Here is a 25,136-nt window from a genome sequence, read left to right as displayed (position 1 = left end):
ACTTTGATTGTATTCTACTTTTTGATTTGGTCAATCATAGTTAACAAGTTTATTATTGACCCTGAATATGATCCTTTATTATTGAAAAAACTCTTCAACCTTTATTTCAGAAACATATTTGCATGTACCTTTCTATACAACAATATAATTATATGAATATTTTATTTTGTTTTTAAAGTAAAAAGATAAAAAGTAAAAAAACTCAATACTCAATTAAACAGTGGGTTTAAAATGCAAAGTCAACAAAACCACAAAGGAAACTTAGGAAAATTACCTTCAAGTTTAGCCAAACGGCAAATGCTAACCAGGATGTTTTCAGCGACCTCTGAAATACTCAACGAAATTTGAGCCATGAGGAAGGAAATAAACGAGAAATTTGGGAAACTAGAATAATTGAGCAAGTATATTAAGAGATATAAAGACTTGAAAAACGAATGGATGAATCAAAAGAAAGGTTGCTGACATGCTGTATAAACAGCTTCAAATGAAGGAGAAGTTAGAGGACATGGAAAAACGCTCAAGGCATTCAAACGAATATGGACTGGAAGACGGTGCAGAAGGGAGCAGAAACATGAATGAACTTGTGTAAAACATTGAAGCAGATTCGTGAGTTGCCCAAAGACGAGGACTGTGGTGAAGTTTTCCAGGCGAAACAATGGGTTTAACACAAAGCTTGGGCTACTAAAGATTTGCAGTTCAATGGGAAACGCATTGCACTGGATCATGATTTTTCCAGTGCTGTACAATGCAAGCCAGGAGAGTATAAGAAAGAATGCAATATCAAGTTCAAGACAGCGATACTGAAAGTTTAGCTTGAAGAGCTTGAATTCAAGATGGATTCTTAAACTTTGAAGTTAACTGATAGCAGCATAGCAAAGGAAGACATAGCGGACATCTAAATCCCACAATGCCATGCACTTGAATTTATCTTTTATTCTCAAAATGAAGAATTAACTAGAATCAACATTTGTCACACTTTTAAAATTGTAGATTTCTTTATTAGCCAAAAATTGCATTCAACATTTTTTTTTGCATCAATATAAATACTGTACAACTGTTTCACATACTAAAATAAATAAATAAATAAATAAATAGCCTCTGCAGCCAGTATAAGAATGCAGATAGCAGTACATTATTGTTTATGATAATACAAAAACTATAGCACAGATGTCCAGTCAGGAAGAACAGCCTACCTTACAAGCAAATGATTGCACTCTAATATGAATAAGAAAGGTTGAAGAACTTTCAATAAGGTTAGCACCTATTACACAAGAACACTCAATAAGAACATAATTGATTGGCTCCATTAAGTTAATTGAGTTAATCAAGTTCATTCTTTGAACTCCACTAATGGCACCATTGTAAATTTCCACTGGAAATGCAAATTTTCAACTGTGCTCCCCCAGGAGAGAATTCCATTAAACGCATTTATTGAACTATTACATCATGTTGAGGGATGTGAGCTATGACATTTTACCAAAAATAGGAAATTGGTCTATTCCTGAACAAAGCAGAAATGTAAGCTTTGGTGTGTAGCGACATCAAAGAGAGATTAAATGAACACTGAAATTCCAAACACTTGAGACAGGTTGACCCAGGTTCTTCCTCTCTGAGAAGGAAAATATCAGGTGGGGTTGGGATCTAACATACACCTGGGATCCATTAGGATCTCCATTATATCGGAGCTTCTATTTCGTTCCCAGCTCGCAAAGCCTCTGAAGTGGGAGGCGAGTACCGAGATCTCACGGCTGCCAAAGTTGTTAACCTGCAGGCATTTGTAATGTCGAGCGGGAGTTGCTTTATTAGCGGAGTGAAATAATCTCTACCAAAGTGGTTGAGATGATGACAGACCCAGATTTATGACCCCTGTGAAAGCCCAAGCATCACAGGCTGCTCCAGCATGCATCATGAAATCTAATAAGCAGTGAGACTCACTGCCAATGGCATAAATTCATGCAGATTTTGATCTCAGAACATCTGCAAGGCTAGAATAATTCATGTCATACTCTCCATGAAGGGGCTTACAAGTTCTCCGATAACTGGTTTTGGTCTGTTTTGTGAGTAGGCCTCAGGTAATCCTTCGCCTCAGGGACAATGCCTGTCAGAACTGCATCCAAAACCAAAGAAAGTGCACATCAAAAGCCACAAATTCAGAAGCAGTCTTTCTGGTCTCTACACAGCATCTGAAACATTTGCATTTATCTATCGCTTGTGATGCGATTGGTGTAGTGTAAAGAATTTAATAATGGATTCTCCTAATATGAATTGGATGAAAGAGGAATAAAACACGTATGCAAATGTCAGAGACTGTTAAGCAGTGAGTTCTTATACAGTTTCATATACACTCAAATGCATCTGCATTCCTCTCTTTGTGTGCACACATACTGGGTTTTGACATCTAACTGCTTATAAAACAGCTCAATTGCACAAATATCACAATTTCACAGCTCAAAGAACACAAACAAATTTCTTTGCATGTGACATGTAGTTTCAGTGCAATCTAGTTGATTGGGAATCTGTGCAGGCAAAGTGAAAACTTTGGGATTGGCGCACACAAGTCTAAATATGCTGTTGTCATACAACACTTTTTTTTTGCCAGGTTCGGGGGCGGGGGGTATGTGGAAACAGCAGCACAGTATGTTTAGATGCTTCCATCCCCATCTCACATCTCTCAAGACGCTTTATAATAATTTCAGCAGATGTAGCAGCAGGTGAGCCTGGGTAAATATTCGCAGAGGCATTATGATGCGAGTTGGCATTTTATTGCCCATCTAGAATGGGAATGAGTAGCCATGACACACCAGCAAATTCAGTATTTCACCTGCCAACACCTCAGCCAATGAAAATCTAGTATTAAATCAAACAAATATTTGATGATAGACCATTTCACCTGTGTAAACAGAGAAACAGTGCCAACATTTTCACTGCAGAGGAAGCATGAGCTCAGGCTGTGCATCTGCTAGGGCAGAGAGATTTATATCCAAGTATTTCCAAGGTACTCTTTAAATAAAAGCCAACTAGTTTTACAGTCTCCAGATGAGCTTGTTTCGTTGGGCAGGGACGCAAAAGATGGATCATCAGGAACCTTGGTGAATCCAAAAATGAAGAAATAAATAATTTTGTTAGTCTTTAACTGAAAATCATTAGTATGATGAAGCCAAAAAGGGGGGTAAGTAATAAAGAAAGAGATACACGTGATACAACAATGTTCGCTAGCACACACAATGAACATATGTCACTTCCTGGCTTCTGAGAGCATCGGTTAGAAGTCTGCTCTATCGTGAATCAAAGCCAAAGTCTTAAAACATAATGTAGGTCTGCCCTCTGGAGGATGGGAGTGGAGCTACACCACACTTCTGTCTCACTAGAAAGGCAGTAACTCCTCAAGTCTTAAAAATCGCATATGAAAACTGGAAAATCATTCTTAGCCCAGATTCATTGTTATGACCTCAGGCAGTGATTCAGAGAGGACAGTGCTTACCACCAATAAAATATGCATCTCTCGACCATTTAGCCTGCAGAAGCTAATGAAGCATTAGCTGGAGAATATTTAATGGACTCTGCTGGCATAGTAATTAGGGGCAAATGACAGAATTGAAGCACGGGCACAATGGAGCCTGTGCTGTTATACTCACTTAACATGATGGAATCCATTAGGCACAATATCTTCATTCAAAGATATTATTGGAACCGGATTACTGGAACAAAGCTAGACCATTAAGCATGTAAGAGAATATATACAATTTCTACATAAACAACTGGCTATTAGTTTTTGAAGGCCCTGCAAAAACATCAATGTGAAGACATCACACTCAGATTGTACCTATAGACTATCTTTGTACGGTGTAAAATAATAGTACCTTAAGGAAACATTTTACTACTCAAAGGTGTATGCACCTTTTAGAGGTAGATCAAGTACAAGCTGTTACATCCCTAAAGGTACACATCTTATAATTTTTCTTTTAGACCGCAGAGAAATGACTTGAATTTGTGATGTTATGATCTTTGTTCATCAGCATATTTGATCGGACCATTCCTGCGCAATGCGCTCATCCAATACACTGTACATGATTTGTCAGACTGCTGACTCTCTCTGTGGGCTGACACTCAGGATTCAGTCGTTTGTTGTCCAGATGACTCATAAATATTTCCTTTTGTTTTAGAGAGCAGGTGTGAAAGGCAGACACTGGCTCTGTGAAAGCCAGAGGCATGAAAGGCAGGACGCAGAGCCACTGTTCCCCACAGGATCCCACCATTTAACACCTGCAAGCATCCGGAAAGAGTTATTCAGTGGGATCTGCATTACGATCCAGGGTGAGCTGCGATCAAGGTGCAATCAAAAGGCAGACGATGCAAGCAAATCACAGCAACACAACCCTGCAAAAGCTACAGATGAAAGGGTGAAGATTAGAGAGATTTTAAGGACATTTAAAGCCATTAATCCAATACCTTGCCTTATAAGAAGGGGAAAAAAGCAATTTCATTAACATCCGGGAAAGCAAGCTATAGGCATGTTATACTTACTCACGTATGGCAACATCAAAAGAGCCTGGCCTTGATTAAAGACCTTTTAGTTAATGAATTTGTTCAACTTCTGGTATTCAAAAGCAGGTAAGAGTGATGAAAAGTTTTAAGTCACACATTTAAAGATACATTTAAATTTGGCAAAAAAATCACATAATTCAAAGTGATTAGAATGTTCTTATTTGTTAAAATCTACCAAACTCTCACTTTACCAAGAGGCAGGTGAGATTGTGCCTTTAACTCAACACTACACTAAACCCCTGTGTAGCTCTCAGAACACATGGTATTCATTTAGCTTTCCTTTTTTCTTCCGAAGTGTTCAACAAGGGTTTGTTAAAGTTTACCAAATGTGGCTGAATTTCAAGGAAAGAAACAAACGCAGATGTAATTTTCCACTTTACAGCCTGTTTATGTATTGTGAATTCCTTCCAAGGAGACGGGGGCTTTCATGTATTAATTGGATTGTGTGACTGCGGCTTTGTCTGACAAATGCACGTTTTCAACGCTAATGATCGACAGTCACAACCCTGAATTTGCCTAAAGCACTTTGACTGTGAGCCTAATGAGTAATGAATAAACTGATACCTTATGTTCTGTGAGCAGGAAATTCTTCGGGAACATTAAACATTTCAAACACCTCTAGAGCCACACCTTCATCCTGCTGCTGGCCTCCTGCCGGAGGCATGAAATCAAATAAACACTGAGCTGGATGCAGAATCAAAATACAAGCTGAAGCAAATCACTATAGATGATCAACAAGAAAGCATCTTGGGACATTAGTTCACTGACATGATTGTGCAATAAAAGTCACTTAAAAATGATTCATTACAGTGGAACAGTAACTGTCAGTAAGGTTACATAAGCAATATAGCAGTACTCTATATATACTGTACACTATATCGGGACCATCTTGGTTATCACATGACATTAGAGATTTTTTTAAATGTATCAATAGATATCATGTCTGTGTTAGGTATACCTTTCCAAAGGATGGAGTCAGTGAGATTTAAAAAAATTAAAGAAATTAAAAATAAATAAATAAATATTAGAAATTCATGTTTTTATTAAGTTAGGACACATATTGATTTCCATTTTGAATTCATTCCATTCTTTTGATCTTTGTTCATCAAAGAATCCTGAAAAAAAAACATGGTTTCCACAAAAATAATTTCAAAACAAAAATATTTCATAAAAAATTCAACCGTGATAATAAATGTTAAAGGTAATAAGAGTTTTCTCCAGTGACGTCGGTCCGCCAACCAGCTGATGCCCTGGCATAAAACGATGAAAAAAAATTTCAAACCTAATGCTCTTGTCACCTTTCCCCACAATTTACCTCTTAACAAGTCTTTAAAGAACCACAATGCTGCACCGCAGAGCAAGAAAACCAAACGATTTATAAAATCAAGAAAGGACATTATTTGCAGCACTATTTCCAAGCAGCCGGCCATCAATTCCACAGGCTTATTCTGTTAAACCACGGACACAGCCCCATGTGTCAGCTCTTAGCAGACCTATGAAACGCAGTCGATTTTCCATCGAAGCCTGGGGACTATTAAGAGCTCGAGCCTGGAAGAGAGGAGAACCACGTGTTTCTCGTTGAGCCCTGACCGGAAAAGGGGGGAGAAAGTAAAAAGGAGTTGATACAAAAGGCATTAGTGGTTAACCAAGAGCTAATGAGGGGAAAAAGAACAACAATGAGCTCAGATGTAACCATTTAAATGTGCAGTTTAACATTTCATCTTTGGAGTAAAACATCCCCTCCTGCACAATTACCACGCGGTTTAGAAGTCTGTTTGAAACATGCTCAACAGTGTCACATTTCTGTACCTGTGTGATCTAATCAACCCTCCGCCCATGTGCCAACCCAATCAAACAAGGATTTTTATTTTTAACACCACACATACAGAACACACCGCTATGGTCTTCCCATGAAACCCATGCATGGACGGATGAAGCTGGGCCCGGTGGTGGTAGCAGGATTGTAATGTGGCCAGCCAATAAATCCTACAAAATAAAGAGTCTCTTTTTTTTCAACTATTTTTCCCTCATCCCAGGTGTTATATGATGGATGATGAGGTCAGGGAGGCATGGATCACGTGGCAAGGATCAGAAAGGAGTTGGGCAGGAGACATGTCGAATCCATCTAGTCCAAATCAGCCCCATGTGTCCCCCAGAGCCCCGTTATCCTATAAATGAACTTTATTGAGGCAACAAAGTGCAGGGACCTCTGCAAAACCACTGAAGGGGTGAGCAGAGGTGACCGATCCAAGGTGGATAATGAGAAAAAAAGTGCGGTTTTCCGTGACATTCTTTTTAAAGGTACTAACACTAAAAGCCAAGCAAAGCACAATGTATGGGAGACCAGATGATAAGAGGGTGAAACCGATGAGAAAGGGATGTTTTGCACATCTGCATTAGATATTAAACTATAAAAAAAAGGAAGTTAAGAATACTTCAAATGCACACAAAATCTAAACAGACACAGCAGCATAGATTAAAAGGGAGCATTATCTGCGTGACACGTGGAGGGCTCTATGGTCAAAGTGAGCATGAATCACGACACAAAGACTACTGACTGAGTAACTAACCACATTAAAGCAACATGAACAGGGTTGATTCCCCCCTCCCAAGTCTGCCCACCTTCCAGGGGGCCAGCTAAACGACAGGGTTACACTGTGATCCTTATGGACATGATTAATGGTAGAGAAAAAGGCAAAGAGAGGGGAGTGGTGGGAGGATGTCTGGTTCTGTTTGTGGTCCTGGAAATGAGATTAAAGGGAAAGCTCCAAACAGATTGAATTGTATTTGCAATAATTGCTGAGAACAGCTTATGCAGGGCAGGCCACAAATAACACTCATAAAAACAAGACTGCAAGAGAATTGGGAGGGGTTGGGGTGGGGTGGGGGGGGGGGTACTACGTAATGAGATGACAGATGAAATGACAAAAAGGCCAGTAACTTACTGAAGCATATTGTAGAGACTAAGATAAGAAAAACAACACTGATTCTGTTGAAGGATTACGGTTTTTACTCCAACCCTAAAATACGTAGTATTAAGAATAAAAACTATGAAAAATATTGTCTTTTCTTTGTATTTGTAGATCTCATTTTGTTTTAAAAGGCAAGTTAAACACTAATGTACAAATCAATGCAAACCACATGAGGGGAGAAAAAAAAAAGAGCCCTCAATCTAGATTTCATTGGATTTAAAGTAACAACATGTGTGTTCACTTCAAGGAGAGTGAGAGGGGCTGGAAAGGCCTGCCAAAGGCAAGGTTCGCTGCTGGGATTAATCTTTTTCATTTGCACAGAGCCAGTTTAGTCTAAAAGAGGCACTTTTATTGATGTTAGACTCCAAATTTTACCCAAAAAAGAAAAAAAAAGGAGAGAAAATGTCCAAGGGAAAACACAGACTAATATGATAACCGTAAGAGCACAGTTATAAAGTAATACTTATAAATAATGAAACCGTTGCAATTAGTTATTCTGGCAGAGAGAACCAATAGCATCAGTTAATACCAATCAAACCAAATGGCACTACGGTAGTGGTTTTAAAATAGATGCTGAAAGCCATGGTTGGGAACTCGATTTTAGAATATTTGATTGGAAATTCAGAGGATCATGTGACAGTTTCATTGAAGGAAAAAAAAAAAAAAACAGATTCACAAAGTATTAAGTATGTAAGCCTACCATCATGTTCGGAAACCTGAACCGATTATTGTGCCATTCCAGTCCTGCTGATTTTTTTTTATATTTACCACAACATTGTGTTCATTAATCAAAAGTAGTAAATAGCCAAGTAAAAGATTATATATCAGATTTGGAAAGCATCAAAAGGGAGAATTCCAAAATGTTCACATTCTCTTACACTAAACCACACATCAAACTTGGCCAGCCAAGTCACACCACTAGATGGCGATATCAGCCAGGATACAGGGATAGAGTGTTATGAAAGTCCACAGTGTTAAATACTTCCCTCATACAATCATTCATAAAATGTAGTCTGTTGCTGCCATTGCAGAAGCAAAGCAATTTTACATAAACACTTTAGTAAAAGAACTACTCCATCCTAAATCACCCAACCCAACAGACACCCGCTGACTCAAATACATCACGCACATTTGAAACAAATGATCCAGTTTATGGATCAGGACAAAACTGCACAAGTGGAAGATGAAGCTGCAGTGGTGTGCTTTGATCTTTTGTCATGACCCTTCAAAACAAGTGTGTGCAAATTATTTTTACAGTGATAACAGTGCTGTGCATTTACGCTATCTTACTGTATACTTCATGTGCATTAACTTAAACGTAATATTATTACTTTCTGTATTGCAAGATATTCAACAACTATGTCCCTGGCATTTCATAAAACTTAGTCAGGCCCAGGATTTGCCTCTGTGCCCACCACTCCACTAATGCCTCGAAGCTAGTTTCCCTAGCGCTAGAAGATCTGCTTCCTCAAACCACTAACTTATTGTAACCATTGCAGAGATTATAATAATGGTGGACTGAGAACAGAACTTTAAAATAGCTCTTAAGGGAACCATCTCTCATTAATACACTGTAGCTGTATCTTGACTATAAGAGTGGAGAGAGGGAATGTTCTTCTTTAAACTAGTTGGGATATTTCAATTTGAAAAAAGGGGTATATGAGACTCAATCACTGAATGTGCAGTTTTTTTGTTTGTTTTTTACAGCATTTGCTTTACAGCATTCTTCACTTTCCATTGACACTAGAGCATTTAGTAATTGCGAACCAAGTTAAGCGAGTATGCTTATTTGTGATCAAATCATTATCCATTGCCTCTCGTGTTTATGATTTATGTTTTCTGGATTTGTTTAACTACCCCTAGTGCTATATTTAGTTGTGTCAACTAAGCAAATCTATATTACAGATCCATATTGTTAGTGCTTACATCCCTCAACCTAATCAGGGCATATCAAATGTTGCAAAATGTGACTTTTCGACCAAAGTACTCCACAGCAGTATCAAACTGCACTGAGCTGAATGGGAGGTTACTCTGTGAATGATGAATTGGAGTCAGTGTAGTCTCAGTGTGCCGAGTTCAACACACAAACCCTTGTCGCATTCGAATGATCTGCAATAAGGCAGCTTGGACATCTTCATCCATGTGACCCTGAAAGACAATAAGTGAGCGGTATTTCGTTATTTAGGTACCTAGAATTTCTTCCAGACACTATGCAACTTCAGGCTATGACCCGTATACTATTATGGTACATAGAAAACCATACAATATAACATACCTAAGAGTTTTCAATAAATGTCCTTAACATGAGAACAAAATAAAAGGAACTTCTACTGCAAAACAAAGAAGAAGAAAAAAAAACCGACACACTCAATTCACATTCACAGACAATTACCTGTGCTGCACTGAGCAGATGAGTTCGATAAATTGAAACCACTTCTCTATGTTGCCTCTCAGCATCCTGTTTAGATAAAAAAAGACAAGACATATCAGGCACTGTTTTAATAAGGTCTTGTAAGGTTAGATGGTCAGTTACTTTATAAACGCAATGCAACTTCAGCAAAACAAAACATTTCACAAAACTGACTTGTAGACAAACATACCCTGAGACGGGTGGGAATGGGAGGCATAGGGTTCTCCTCTAAAACTGCACATTCATTACATTAATTCCTCCATAACTTTCTTTATAATGTTACAAACTGTTTAAATTTGTCTAATGACAAATAAATAAATAAAAAGTCTAATGATACTAGAAAGTAGGGATAAAATGCAGAGGAGATTCAAACCTGTATAAGTTTGAGGTCTGTGAGATTTTTTTATTTATTTTATTTTATTTTTTGAGAGAGAGAGAGAGAGAGAGAGAGAGCGAGAGAGAGAGAGAGAGAGAGAGAGAGAGAGAGAGAGAGAGAGAGAGAGAGAGAGAGAGAGTGAGAGACAGAGAAATTACTTCAAGACACATTAAACTGATAAAAAAAAGAATTCTGGTTGAGGGGGGAGGAACTGATTCCACAAAAATATTAAGCAGAACAAATGCTTTCAACATTGATAAAAAAATAAGGAGAACTATTTCTTAAGCACCAGATCAGCATATTAAATTCACATGACACTGAAGACTGGAGTAACGGCTGCTGAAAATTCAGCTTTGTCATCACAAGAATACATTTTAAATATATTGAAATAGAAAACATTTTAAACTGTAACACTAATCACAAACTTTCAAAAACACAACAAAAAAATCTTACAGACCTCAAACTTTTGAATGGCTGTGCATATTTTTAATTATAAAATGTATTTAAATAAAACTATTACATTAGTTTAACAATAAATCATACATATACTACAACATTTAGGTTAAGGAGACTATTTAATTCAAATCTTGGTAAACTTCTTAATAATACTGAAAGAAAGAAAGTGGTCCCTGAGGCCATTCTATTAATAACAGTTCCTTCAACCTTTTTTAATTACAGGACAGAAGGATCTAGAATCCATAATGAGCACAAGTCAGTCAGTAGGTGAGTGTAATATTTAGTCCAAGGTGATGGAAGGTCATATTTGTGAGGAATTAAAACAAATCCACTGGTATGTACATGTGCACAGAGCTACTCACAGCCAGCTGCTGCTGGAGGCTCTTGACCTGGGCATGGAGTGTGTCAGTGTGTTGAGTCTGTCTCTTGTTGGACACGTTGCCAGCATAAGCCAGCTGGGATAAGCCATTTAGAGCCTGTTTCAGCCTTTCAACGTCTGCCAACAGTTCTGTGATCTGAAACGAAGAACACCTTGCTTATAATCTGACAAAATATCAAGTACTTATCGAGAACGCTCTTCCACATAACCAATGAGTATATGACAATCTCACCCTTTTGTCTTTAAGCTCAGTCTGCTCTGAGGACGCCTGGATCCTCTTCTGCAGTTCTCCAATGGTGCTCATTGATTCCTCATATCTCTCTTTTAGATCTCTGATCTCCTTCTCAATGGAGGCACTCTTTACCTGCAGGGTCTCGGTTTCCGCTCTCGCCCTCTTCTCACCCTCCCTAGCAAGTGTTGTTTCCCTGTACAGATCCTCATATTGCTCATCCAGTCCTGACATCCGATCACCAAGTTTACACACCTCCTCCTCCAGCTTGTGCTTTTCAGCTCTGAGCAGGGTCACCTGCTCTTCATGGCTGTGGAGATCATCCAGAGCATGCGTGGCTCTGAGAAGCTCAGCCTGCAGAGTGGCTACATCCTCAGCCCTCTGTGCATTGGTTTCTTCCTCCTCCCGTAGCGCCATGCGAAGCTTATTGACCTCACGCTCCAGAGCCTCTCTAACCTGGCTATACTGGGCCTCATCCAAGCTCTGACTCTGAAGCTGTTTCTCTAGCTCATGAACACGCTGGACTTCCAGTCTGTGAGCTTCTTGTAAGCACTTGCACTCCTTTTGCGCCTCCTGCAGGCTGCCACTCAGAGAGCCCTGCATGGCCTCGAACTGCTCCAGATGGATATACTCACAATTCAGTTTCTTTTGGAGACTCTGGATCTCAGAGTTGCACAATGCATTTTTCTCCTCGAGCTCGGCCCGCTGGATCGTAACCTCTTTATATTGCTGCTCCAGCTCCATCAGCTTCAGACTCAGCTCCTCCACCTGGCCCGTGCAGCGATCCTCCACTTCCTTGTACTTCTCATTGGCCACAAGCCCCGTCTGAAGTTTCTGCTGCAGATTTGCCATCTCATCCTTCAATTTTTCATTCTCTTGCCTTTGGCATTCCCCTTTGGTCTTTTCATCACTGCATATCTCCTGCATTTCGGCAAGTTTTTCTGCCAAGTCCTTCAGAGCAGTGTTGAAATGCATCTCTTTTTCCTCCATGGCAGTCAACGGAACAAACTTCAACTGCAATGTCTCCTGAATAGTATCCAACTCTTTCTTCTGTGCTTCGATTTCCATGTGGAGCTTTGATGCGCTCTCTTGAGCACACTGGTACTTAGAGAAGGCATCTTGAGCTCTTCCCTCTGCTTCTGATAAAGCTTTGCTCATTGTGCTTTTCAATATCTCATGTTCCACAAGGCTGATATAGTCATTTTCTAACTTGGCCTGCACATTCTCAAACTCCTCATTCAACATAGCATTTCCTTCTTTCACCCTCTGTAACTCTGCTTCCCGAACTCTGCAATCATCCTCCAACTTTGCGATTTCAATCTTTGCTTTCTCCAAAGCTTCATTTAACTCAGTCTGCACTCTCTCATTCTCATTCTTTGTGACAAACTCAATGTCAAAGCTCTGCTTCAGTGATGCTTTTTCAGCTGCCAAAATCTCAAGTTCACTGACTTTCTCGTGGTATTGATCCTGAAGACTATTAAGATCTCTTTCCAGTTCGTTGTTGCGTTCTGTGAGAGTACTCATCTCACTCTCATAACGTTCACAGGGGATGTACATGCTCCTCAGGTTAGCAATGTTTTCACAAAGAGAGGTCTTCTCTTCCTGTAACCTCAGTAGCTGCTCTTCAGCCCGTTTTCTCTTCTCAGTGTCCTCCGCTAACCTAACACTCAACTCCTCCACAGCGAGACCCATAGACCTCTTCACCTCCTCATGGTTTTCCAATGTCAAAAACTTGGTATTCAGATTGTTGGCGAGTTCCTGCAGCTGCTCTCTGAGCTGTTCCCTCTCATCCTCGCCTTCCTCCACTTCACAAATTAATGACTGACACTTTGCAGTGACTTCAGCAAGTTTCTTCTTCAGGGTTGAGCTTTGCTCCTCCAGAGCAGCCCGGACTCGCTCGTGCTCTTGCAGGGGGACAGACTGTCGGTCGTCCATCACACGGTGGAGCTCTGCCACTTCCTCCAGCACACGGTCATAATCCTCCCTTAACTCTGCCAACTGTAGCTCTTTCTCATCCACAGCATTGGTAAAGAGGTTCTTCATGTTGTCAAACTTCTCTCCTGGAACCATTGATGTCAACCTGGCCTCTGATGTCTTCACTTGACCCTGCATGTTTAAGAGTGTCTCCTCCATGATTTTATGGTCCTCTCTCATTGCACTCAGCTCTGCGGTGAGACTCTCAACCTCCACAGCCAGAAGACCTTCACCTTTCTTATACTCCTCCAAAGCTTTCTCACTCTGCTTTAAATGATTCCTGACCCGCCCAACCTCAGCAGAAGCACCCTCATACTTTGCCTTCACCTCATTCAGCTGTGCTTTGAGGTCATCAACAACTTGGTTATTGAGGTGCTCCTTTACCGCCACCACTTGAGCCTGAAGCTGTTTCACCTTTGCCTCAGAGTCTATCATTCGCTTCTGCATATCTCCCATGGCTTCCTCCAGCTCATGTATCTGCTGATCCGACTCACGTTTGATGGTCTCACACTTCCTGGTCAGCTCCTCACATTCCTGAGACTTGCATGCTAGAGCCTTTTGGAGGCGGCCCACCTCCTCTTGTGCAGCCTCCTGCTGTCTGCGGACACATTCAAGCTCTTGACAAAGTGTCTCAGGATCCCAAGCCACTGGCTGAGACAGCTCCAAAGGTCGTGCCACAGATCGAGATGGTCCTGTAGGCTCTAAGATCTGAATTCAAACACAAGTAGGCATTGATTATTATTCACACAAAACATTCTGACTGTATATCTTGTCTGAGTGTTTTTCCATGAATAGTTACAATGCCACAGTTGAAAAGATTGGAAAAGTATTTTTTTTTCTATTAGAACAAGAAATTAGGGGAAGGGGGAGGGGAATGCAAGCTAAAATAATGAAAAAAATAAAATAAAATAAAGCCATCAGCAGCCAGTTTTAAAAGAGAAAGCGAAGATTAAATGGTTCTCATATATTTTGTCATATGGGGTCACAATAGGGCTTAAAACTTTTGAAGAAAGTTTTATCTAGGTCACATCCAAAGTCAGACATCTGATCCTACTTTAGTAGGTGCATTTTTTCATCTTTTTTATGTGCAGTGACCTCTAACATAGGTGAGAGTAAAGTCGTCTCTGGTGCTAATGTGACAACAAAATTGTATCCACCAAGTCTGCCCAAAAGCTGATCCCAGGCATAGTACGTCCCTTCAGAGAATAGCCCTAATAAATCATAATCCCTTCTGACACTGCAGGCTATGGAGGTTCTGAAATGAAACGAGAGGATGCAACTCTGAAAATCTGAATGCCACTGCCTCTCTGAAGCTTAACGCAGCTGACACAGCCAGTCTGCTCTATGCATTACTGAATATCAGAAGGAAAATATACAATATAAAATATCAAACCTTGGGAGTAGAGAAATAACTATATGCTAAGCTCAGGAAACCTTCAGAATCAATTCTTGATTTTAAATTTAAGCATTTGCACTTAGAAGTTTGATGCTATTGTTGAACTCCATAATAAAAACAGGCCTCTTTTTATGTCTACTGAACTGACTGGCTCCTGTGTATTTATGAAATTACATATAGACCTGGTTTCACATACAGGGCTTAGACTAAACCTGGATTAAGCCATAGTTCAACTAGGACATTTAAAAGGGTCATATGGATGCGATTAAAATTTTTCCTTTCTCTTTGGAGTGTTACAAGCTCTGGGTGCATAAATAAGATTTGTAAAGTTGCAAAGACTAAAGTCTCAAACCCAAAGAGATATTCTTTATAGAAGTTAAGAGTCAACCACTCTTAACGAAGGCGTAACTTTTATTCTCGCTGTTGCTGCCAGCACCATGTTGTGGAAAGTGAAGCTACTTTGTTTGGGCTTCCAAAACAGGACACAACTAGAAATCAGTGGTTAAGTGTATTTACAACACTGTTCCGGAACAGTTCAACCCAAATATTCAGATGTGTGCAGCGCATTTTGCAGAGGACAAGGACGGCTTCCTGTGAGAGCAGCCTACAATGACGGTGTCTGTTTCTTTAAAGTGGGGCAGTTCAAACTTTGCAAGGACTGTCTAGTGCTTCTGACTCACAGTCTGTAAGTACAGTATGTTTTCATATGTAAAGGATCCGCCACTGATGATTCAAAACGGCAGTTCTGATTAGTGTAGAGTAACTGTTAGAGCTTGTGTTTGTCCTTTCTCCGATCACAAATGCAGACACGGTTTTATATATTTACACAGCACGATGCAACGCAATGCGTAAAAAGACAGTATAAGTCATTATAATCCGTAATTATGTGCCCACTGGATGCAACAAATGCCTCATTTGTAATAGGTTTTATTGGTTTTGTCTCATCCCGCCGGGACACACGGCATCACAGTATGGTAAGGGTCATATTATTTCCATCTCATGCTTGAGGCATTCGGCCAATCACAACGCACTGGATAGTTGGCCAATCAGCTTATACCTTGCTTTTCAGAATGATGAGCTTTGTAAAAATAGGCACGTTTCAGAAGGCGGAGCATTAAGGAGCAACAATGTACAGTATATGGAAAATAATGTGTTCTTTGAAACTTAAACCACAAACACATTGCATTACACAAAATAAATTTCTTTTTAGCAATGTCATGTGACCCCTTTAAAATAATTTTTATAAACATGCCTTAGAAAAAAAAACCCACTGGTGTGCAACAAGTATATATATATATATATATATATATATATATATATATATATATACACACACACACACACACACACACACACACACACACACACACACACACACACACACACATATATATACATATATATATATATATATATATATATATATATATATATATAAACATAAAAATGTTTAGGTCTTATTGTGTTTTATTGTGGTAATCGAAAGCATTCCATACTTTAACGATAGACATGTTTTTAATGCAAAATGTAAAAAAATCTGTTAGTAGCAGTACAACAGTAAAATCCCTCAGAAATCAATCCTCTCATACTTCTGTAGTCATTCCACAACTGTTTCCTGAAAGCCCTTTAACTTCAAGTTCGTCCCAACTGGCACGTGTTGAAGTTGGTTTAAATTTTACATAAAATGTAATTAGGCTTTTGGCCTCAACACAAACTCATGGCATTTATGTTAAGAAGAGTTTAAAGAAATCGAAATTCACCTGAGCTGAATCCAAGCTGTGTGACTGTCGCACTAATACATTGTCTTTTCCTGCAGAAAAAAAAAGTACCCAATATGAAAACACACACACAAACCCACCTTCACTTACAGGAAAAACTACTTTTCTGAAATCCCTACACTCAGAACACGCTTTATATTGAGGTCTCTGATATCAAGGGGCAAACTTAATTAGCATAAAGATTCAGAATTTCAAGACAAAATCACCTTTGATCACAGACTGGCCAGGGTAATCTCCCTGTAAAATAAAAACATGCAGATTTATTCATCATCTCATCAATCTTTGATCATGGGATGCTGGACCAGGAGTTAATGAGCAGCAGTCTTTAAAAAGCATGTTGCAAAGATGTTTACTGACCAAATGGCTCCGCTGCTGGACTCTCACAGTCTCTACGGCCCTGGCTCCTTCCTCCTTCTCTTTGGCAGAAAGTAAACGCTTCAGCTGTTCTCTCTGGTGTAGAAAACACAGATACACAGATACACATGCATATTTAACAGCAACTAACACCCAACCTTAATTAAAATAAACAAATAACCTTGCGTCAATACAATGAAAGAAATGGGAAGAAAATATTTAAGAAATTAAAATGAAAGAGGACAATGTCACTAGGACAGAAGGCGGCATTTTTCAGGACAACACACAAATTACCTCCTTGTGAAGGTCCTCTACTGTTGAATTATTCTGAAAGAAGGAAAGAACAGAGTGACAGAGAACATGTATTACACAAGATATCTTTTTGAACTATTCAAATATAAACACAAAACTGCCTACACAGATAAATGCATACGAGATTAATATCATTAATTTTTCTTGGCTTCTTTTACTATTTACTGCAGTGCTGAAACCAACGTGCAGGCTTGCAAATAAATTGACTAATTATTAAAAAAACAAAACAAAGAAACACCTGGCTGAGTTGGTGCTGAAGCGAATTAACTTTATCAAGCAGTGTTCTCTGCTCCTGATGGAACTTCTTTAGTGTGCCCTGTTGGCTCTCATTCTGTTTCTCTAGGTCCTAGAAAACATAAACGTTACAAACAGTCATTAATTGCCCACTCATTTGTACCTATGTACAGTTTGCAATGCAACAATGTTCATGATGAATGTTTTACACGAATTCAGCTTCCGAATGTGTAAAAAAACATGCAACAGAATAAAGGCCCGTTCACACCAAGAACGATAACTATAAAGATAACTAAAAAGTTAACGATATTAGCGTCCACACCAGCGAACGATATTGTCTGTGTATTCTAAGTGGACGCGCGTCTGCTGCTTTAAATTCTCGAGCTCAATACAGCAGGATTGATTCTGATTGGTTGGCAATGTTTTTATCGTTCATCAGAGAAAAAAAATCTTCTGAAAGTGATTCCAACGATATCGTTTCTCAGTGCCTTTATTGTTATAGTTGTGGTGTGGATTCCGCTATTCTTTAATACTGAGAATGATTTTTAGAACTATATTTTTATCATTATCTTTATAGTTATCGTGCTTGGTGTGAACGGGCCTTAAGTCCAGGTCTAATAATGAAATAATTTACAGGCAGCAGTCATAGAGCTGAATGGCCCTGACCTGTATGATCTTATCACGGTTAGAGGTTTCAGAGACCAACTCCCCAGACTGCAACTGACACAAACAGAAAAGAAAATATATAAATATGGTAAACTGCACAAAAATAATCAGGATGTCTTTCGAATCTAATTGCATAACATGATAAACGGTAAAGTGTGTGTGGGTGGGTCAGAAACTGCTGCTCTACGTGTACTTCTGACAAATCCACATGTTAGAAATGAGTGGTCCCTGATAATTAATGTCCCCAGATAATAATGGTACTTGGTGATTACATCTTGACCTTAAAAATATGACTATCATAAGTTAACTTCAGGACAAAAAGTGGGTTAAATTATTTAAAAAAAGTGCCGGAGATGATTATTTCAGAGAAAATGTTGTCTTTCATTAAACACTGGATGGCAGTAGTGCATAAAAGTTTCTACAGCACTGCAGTCGCTTCTGCAGGTACAATCAGATTAGATTAGACACAGACACATGGTATGAAGTAAGGAATTAGATTAGTCTGAAGTAATTTGTTCTCCATTTAATAGAGGTATAAGTGCTGAAATACGAAAAACTAAATTGCGCTCTCTGCACATCAATCACGAATCCCATTTGTATGATTTCAGACTCTAGACACAGACTCTGCTATAGATGGCTTCAGTGAAATTACAATGAGAATGAAGACAGACTTTCTCTGTGCAGTATGTCCAAAGAAAATATATCAGTGCATTCTGGATCAGTTATACAAAAAAATTCAGACAATGCCAAAAATTAATAAGTAAGGGGGACCAGGTCTAACTTGTTGTTATTGACTATAATCTGTATATTATGTTTCTTTAAAATCTCATCTGCATGGAGATGCTCAGAATGAAATGAAGGTGAAAATGCTGCATATACCTGTCTCTTTTTATGTTCCATCTTGGCAGCCTCTTTTGCTGTGAACATAAAGGATTAATTAGTAATTCATGGAATTGAAAGAAAAAAAAAATACAGGACTAGTATAGGGATGTTTTTCTAGTATGTATAAGTAGCTCTTCTCTTTCAATCTGAAGCATGAGGCTTGAAAACACACTGCTCTACACTCTTCTTAGGAAGTGTGCGCATAGGCTTTGATCTCTATAACCTTAAAACCTGATAAAGGTCTATTTCACACCAAAAGTGATGCAAAAAAGTCATGCGAACTGCAGGGGGGAAAAGGATTAAAAACCTATGAAGAATCGCATTCAACTGATTTACACCAAGAATGGCAGAAATTTTCATCAGCATTTCTGTGAAAAGTTGCCATAAATGAAACATACTTGAATGAAACAAAAACATCACATTTAAGTGATGTTTGTGTTTCATTCAAGTATGTTGAATGTTGAAAGCACAATGGAATGGAACAATGGAATTAATGAGGTGATAAAGGAATATCTTGTTCCAATGATAATAGTGGCCTACTGTTAGTAATAATATTGCCAGAAATAGCTTGGCAAATCATTTCTTTTCGCTCTGTTCGTTTGTTGTCATTATGGCTATTTCAAGTGCTTGCTCTGGCCACATCAACTAAAAGCTAGGACTGTGAAACTGCAATGAAAGATTACATTATATGCTGCTTTTTTGTTTTCAATTTAAAAATGTTGATTCCCTTCTTTAATCTGACCTCTTGTGCTTTCTTTCTCACTTACATCACTGACTGTCCAGTACATTAGATTGCAGACTTCTATCTGTTCGTATGTGACAAACAATAACCGATGCGAATAATAACATGCAGCCAACCATAAAACTGTGCGTCCAATCAAACACAACAATCTCTGGACATATTTAAAAGTAATTTGGTCCAATGTTTGTTCTATGTTTTGGGCCACTGAATCACATTGCCATTTTTGCTCATGCATTACAAAATTTTCCATTTGCGTTCATGTTAATAATTGTATACATTGTTGAGCCAATGTAATTTAAAGTACAATTTAGCTCCTTTCAATTTATGATTTAAAGTACTGCTCTATTGCTCTTTAGACACTGTAGACGTGAGAGAGAGAGAAACAGGAAGCAACAAAAACCTTTCGTGGCACTGTCCAGGTAACTCTTGACAAGAGAGACGAGCTCCTGCTTTTTGCCTAGCCGTGCATAGTGATAACTGTCATGGCCAGAACCATCCACCGCAGTGACATCAGCGCCATGTTTCAACAAAACGTCCACAGCATCCTTACAAGCAAATTCGCAGCCATGAATCAATGCTGTTCTGGGTGAACAAAGAAGTACACAAACACATAGCTTCAATATGACTGACAAAGACATCAAAATATTACATTTAAAAATGCACCTGTAAACGATTAGAACAAGAACAATACATTTTATATCGGCTATTTCGGCTTATTTTTCATGTTAAACTGTTCAACATGAACTATATAAACTGTTATTTATATGTTAAACTGCTTGCACTACAAACCATTGTTTATGATGATGAATTAAAATATTAAGATTAAAAAAAATAAAAAAAATTGTAAAAATACCAATACTAATTTTCAAGCAGCTAAAATAACAGGAAGCATCTGACACCGGAAGCCTTGCACATTCAAGTAAAAAACGGCAGTGCCGTCTCTTACAGTAAATTCTAAAGAGATTCAATAAAAGAAAGTTCAACAGATTAATAAAAACAAGAAAAAAAGAAAGAAAAATCAAGAAACGAGCCAATGAAAATCAATTACTGAAAAATATGAATGTGATATTTACTTATTCTGTTTGTCTCTGACTGTGATGTCACTTCCTCGTTCTAACAGCAGCTGACAGATGTGTGGATGACACATCTGAGTGGCAAGGATCAATGGGGTCCGACCATCCTATAAACACACAAATGTAAAAGCGCACATTCGCATCAACTCAAACAGAAAAGACATTAAAAAATATAATCTGAGAGAACATTTAAAGATAAAGTATATCTGAGGGGGAATGTAAATACCGTATTTTTCGGACTATAAGTCGCACCTGAGTATAAGTCACATCAGTCCAAAAATAGGTCATGATGAGGAAAAAAAAACATAAGTCGCACTGGACTATAAGTCACATTTATTTAGAACCAAGAACCAAGAGAAAACATTACCGTCTCCAGCCACGAGAGGGCGCTCTGTCTTCAGTGTAGACTACAGGAGCACTGAGCAGCACAGAGCGCCCTCTCGTGGCTGGAGACGGTAATGTTTTCTCGGTTCATTTCTCTTAGTTCATTTCTCTTGGTTCATGTCAAATTAATTTTAATAAATAAGTCGCACCTGACTATAAGTCGCAGGACCAGCCAAACTATAAAAAAAAAAGTGATTTATAGTCCGGAAAATACAGTACTAAACATTTGTCCAGGTAAAAGAAATGGAACAACATTAAGTAATCAGGATATTAAACATCCCACAAAACACAACTCACAAAGTCACTGGCATTAACCAATGCCCCGCTGTCACAGAGCAGCTTCACGCTGGAGGAGCAGCCAGCCATAGCTGAAAAGACAAACAATAATAATATTCCTTAACATTTCCCCCAAGCATGCAAATTAGATTCAGTAGACTCATCTGACATCACACTCAATAAATAAATAAATAAATGAAAAACCTCCACTGGGCACCGAACAAGAGCAAGAGCTTTAAATCTTACATGAAAGCCATCTGAGGGAAGGAAAATAAGCCTATGAACTACATCTCATTGATTACAACTGCTGCTGCCGCAAAGAATCACATTCAAGCATTCATCTTTCATTCCCATCCCCTTCCATCTCTGCTTCACCACTTGTTGTAGGAAAGAAGTTAAAAGAAATAATGAAAGAGCAAAGAAAATTGGAGAGAGCATGAAACCCCCAAGCTAGGTGGAAGAGAGAGGGGACTACAGGGTTAATTTCCAACAAAACCTCAAAATGTACAAAGCTTTTTACTTACCAGCATCATGCAAGGCGGTTCTTCCCTGCAGGTCCACATTTCCCACTGGGCAATTGTGCTGAAAGACAAAACCCTCGTCACACTCACAGTCACGCCATACAGAAACACTTCATGGCTATTAAGCTTTAAAAGGCCAGCGGATGGGTTTAAACTTTTAAAAACATCCATGATGACCGACCGCTCCTCAACAGAAGAACACAAAAACCAAGAAAGGATCAGAGTGACGTGTGTGTGAGAGACACTAGTTTGAATCTTTCAAATGACTCTGAACCCGAGAAGTGAAACCAGGTCAAGCAAAGGAGTGTTGCTAAGATACTGGCCTCCGTGGTCTTCAGTCCCACCACCCCCTGTGCCCTCATTTCTAAAATCTCTTTTACTCTCGTCATATTCCACTATCTGTCCTACTTTCTCAACTTCTTTTTTGCAACCGCTTACAAAACAAATCCTCTGACTTCAGTCACTATAAAAACCTTTTATACTCTAGCAACAGCCTCCAAAACCAGTAGCGATGTCACACGGTCCTGCTGGCTAACTGTGTCCTGGGTAACTCTATCTGATGGGCTCTAAGAGCCGGTTTCAGATTGCACATGATGATGGCATAGAAATATTGCCTGCAGGTTACAGTATGGGCAGCCTGTCAACACTGCACACACCTGTGAAAATACTCTCATCCACCGAGTCAATGTTGTTTGGAGAAGCAGGACAGAGTCTTGACACTGGAAGAGCATTATGGTGGATTATGCTTTATACTAGCTGTCAGTGATTTCAAAGGCAAGCATTAAACAAACTTTAAAACTCATTTATACGTAATTAGTCAAGTCAGATTTTTCAAATTCTGCTCCCTGTGGTACAAAGTAATTAACACAAACAAGTCACTGTGACAAAGATGCTTTTCTCAGAGTCACCGAGCAAGTGATAGGAATCATTTCCCATCTTAATTATCTCGAGCACCATCACTCACAATGACACAGCGACAGAGTTTTACCCTCTTGCAAAATGTGTTTGTGGATTAATTGATTGAAATTAAGCAGCGCATCTGTAAACAAGATGTGCGCGATTTGCCTTCAAACACCATCATTTTCTCATAATCAGGATGTCAGGTTCAGTATTACGCAACTGAGTTCAGGTCTTCGCTTTGTTAGTTGCACTTTGTTTTTGAGCCTGCAGGCTGGAGTGAGCTTACCAAGAGCAATAAAAAATTAAAAATAACCTTTTGGGGCCCTTCCTTTAACACACAAATGGCAGAACTGGAAGTAGAACTAGGTATCACCCAAAACATAGTACACAAATCAGAAAACATACTGTTCAATACTTAATTTAAACTTTTTTTTTTTCTTTTTTTTAAACAATCAAAAATTATTTATTGAATCTTTAAAAAAAAAAAAAATATTTAGAATTTCCTTTTCAAGAATCCTGAAAAACAAAATGCATTACAGTTCCCACAATAAAATATTAAGCAGCATTACTACCTTCAGCTGTGGTAAGAAATGTTTCTTAAGAACCAATTCTTTGCAATCACTGTGAATAATTACATTTTAAAAAAAATATATATAACATTTTAAAAGTAGTACTATATTTTAGTGCATTTTTGATCAAATAAATACATTTGGTGAACATACAGTAAGAGACTTCAAAAACATTCAAAATCTTACTGACTCTTTATTGTACATCATGATCAAACACATTGCTATATAACAATATAACTGGTTTGCAAATTGTATCAAACAAGAGAAGAACTGACCCAATACAGTGAGAAAACCTGGACAAACTGACACAAGTATTGGCACATGAATGTATTGGCATATCCCTACAATGAAGGCTTTAAATAATCCTTTCTGAAGTTCATACCACAGACCTCAGAAAGCCTCCCATCTACACTTCAAAAATACGATTCAATACTTTCCTTCACTTCAAAAAGAGGATACAATAGAGCAGAACTTGTCTGGCTTTATAAAATACATTTCTATCCTTTCCTTACAACTGTGTTGACTGTGAAAAGTGGCTTTACCTGCAGTAGTTTCTGCACACACTGTGACTGGGCATTTCTGGCTGCCAGGTGCAAGGCGTTTTTTCCTACAAGAACAATAGGAGTAATCAATAGGAGCCATTAAATAACAAAAGTGTTTTAGATGAACCCATCTTAACCAGTATGCTTTTAAAGACCAATGTCAACTGTAATAGTCGTAAAAAATATTTAAAAAATATAAAAAAAATGCACCACATTTATTCCCATTTCACATAAAACAGTTCTTCTATACTTACCAGTTTATAGTGTTACCTTTATGGCTTTCAAATATTTGCCAGAATAACCTCACTCTCTGGTGAAGAATGTGTGGCTATGTCATTTACATTTACAGAGATATTTCACCCTAGAATACTACAAATTTCTAACCATTAGCTAAGCTTCAGGTCAAAGGCCTGTCTACATTTTTGGCTTCTTCACCATCAACACGGTCTAAAATAATATTTTCCAAACACGGAAATTGGTACAGTTAGGTTTACTCTACACAAAATTGCATTAAAGGGATATATTTTATCATTATGTGTGTGACCTGGTATTAAGACGCACCCATAGAGCAAATTCCTCACCTGTGGCATCCGTGGCTGTGATATCCACACCATGATTAAGAAAGAGACTCAGGCAGTCGAGATGTCCTCTGGTGGCAGCAAGATGGAACCTGAAGGGAAAGAGAGAGAGAGAAAGGAATACAAATGGGTGAAAGGGTTAAAGTTATGGCGAGTCCATCATCCACCATCATCAGCATTCTACAGGAAGAAAGGACTACCATTAAGAGAAGCTCAACTTTTTCTCTCAAATGCATTCCGCAATCAAAACTCCTCACTTTACATTAGATTAGCATTATTTTAATTTCTCATATATCTCATATAAACATACGTCCGTTATCAAAATGATGGCCAAGATAAATGTCCATATTTTTTTAATTCACATTCACTTCTTACTTTATGTGCAAGATGCAAGAGCACTTTGAGCTAAATGTTAAAGAGGTGAGAATGTCCTCTGAGACAAGTTGTAAAAGTCACACGTGCAGATTTTCACCTGTGTTTGGAAAGTATTATTTTAGACCGTGTTGATGGTGAGAAGCCAAACATCTAGACAGGCCTTTGACCTGAAGCTTGACATGTGAAACTGTGGATAACTCCACACACTGTCCC

General features: G+C 38.6%; 1 protein-coding gene across 1 annotated transcript in view; it reads right to left on the bottom strand.

Moving 5' to 3' along the window:
• Positions 1–7,844: 7,844 nt before the first annotated feature.
• The window catches only part of LOC128016905 (uveal autoantigen with coiled-coil domains and ankyrin repeats protein), a 47,783-nt gene continuing 30,491 nt past the window's right edge, over positions 7,845–25,136 (bottom strand). The window contains exons 3-19 of the mRNA XM_052601835.1: positions 24,552–24,640; positions 23,971–24,035; positions 21,963–22,020; positions 21,460–21,530; positions 20,779–20,885; positions 20,106–20,287; positions 18,961–18,998; positions 18,082–18,135; positions 17,420–17,527; positions 17,164–17,196; positions 16,873–16,965; positions 16,722–16,752; positions 16,498–16,547; positions 11,371–14,049; positions 11,122–11,274; positions 9,910–9,975; positions 7,845–9,665 (exon numbers count right to left, since the gene is read on the bottom strand). Of these exons, the coding sequence (XP_052457795.1) occupies positions 9,594–9,665; positions 9,910–9,975; positions 11,122–11,274; positions 11,371–14,049; positions 16,498–16,547; positions 16,722–16,752; positions 16,873–16,965; positions 17,164–17,196; positions 17,420–17,527; positions 18,082–18,135; positions 18,961–18,998; positions 20,106–20,287; positions 20,779–20,885; positions 21,460–21,530; positions 21,963–22,020; positions 23,971–24,035; positions 24,552–24,640 (3,949 nt within the window). The 3' untranslated portion in view covers positions 7,845–9,593. The remainder of the gene's footprint in view (positions 9,666–9,909; positions 9,976–11,121; positions 11,275–11,370; positions 14,050–16,497; positions 16,548–16,721; positions 16,753–16,872; positions 16,966–17,163; positions 17,197–17,419; positions 17,528–18,081; positions 18,136–18,960; positions 18,999–20,105; positions 20,288–20,778; positions 20,886–21,459; positions 21,531–21,962; positions 22,021–23,970; positions 24,036–24,551; positions 24,641–25,136) is intronic.

Source organism: Carassius gibelio, chromosome A7 (assembly GCF_023724105.1).
Source record: "Carassius gibelio isolate Cgi1373 ecotype wild population from Czech Republic chromosome A7, carGib1.2-hapl.c, whole genome shotgun sequence".
Lineage (NCBI taxonomy): Eukaryota > Metazoa > Chordata > Actinopteri > Cypriniformes > Cyprinidae > Carassius > Carassius gibelio.
Note: the sequence above shows the minus strand (reverse complement) of the source record. Positions and strands in the feature narration are given on the sequence as shown.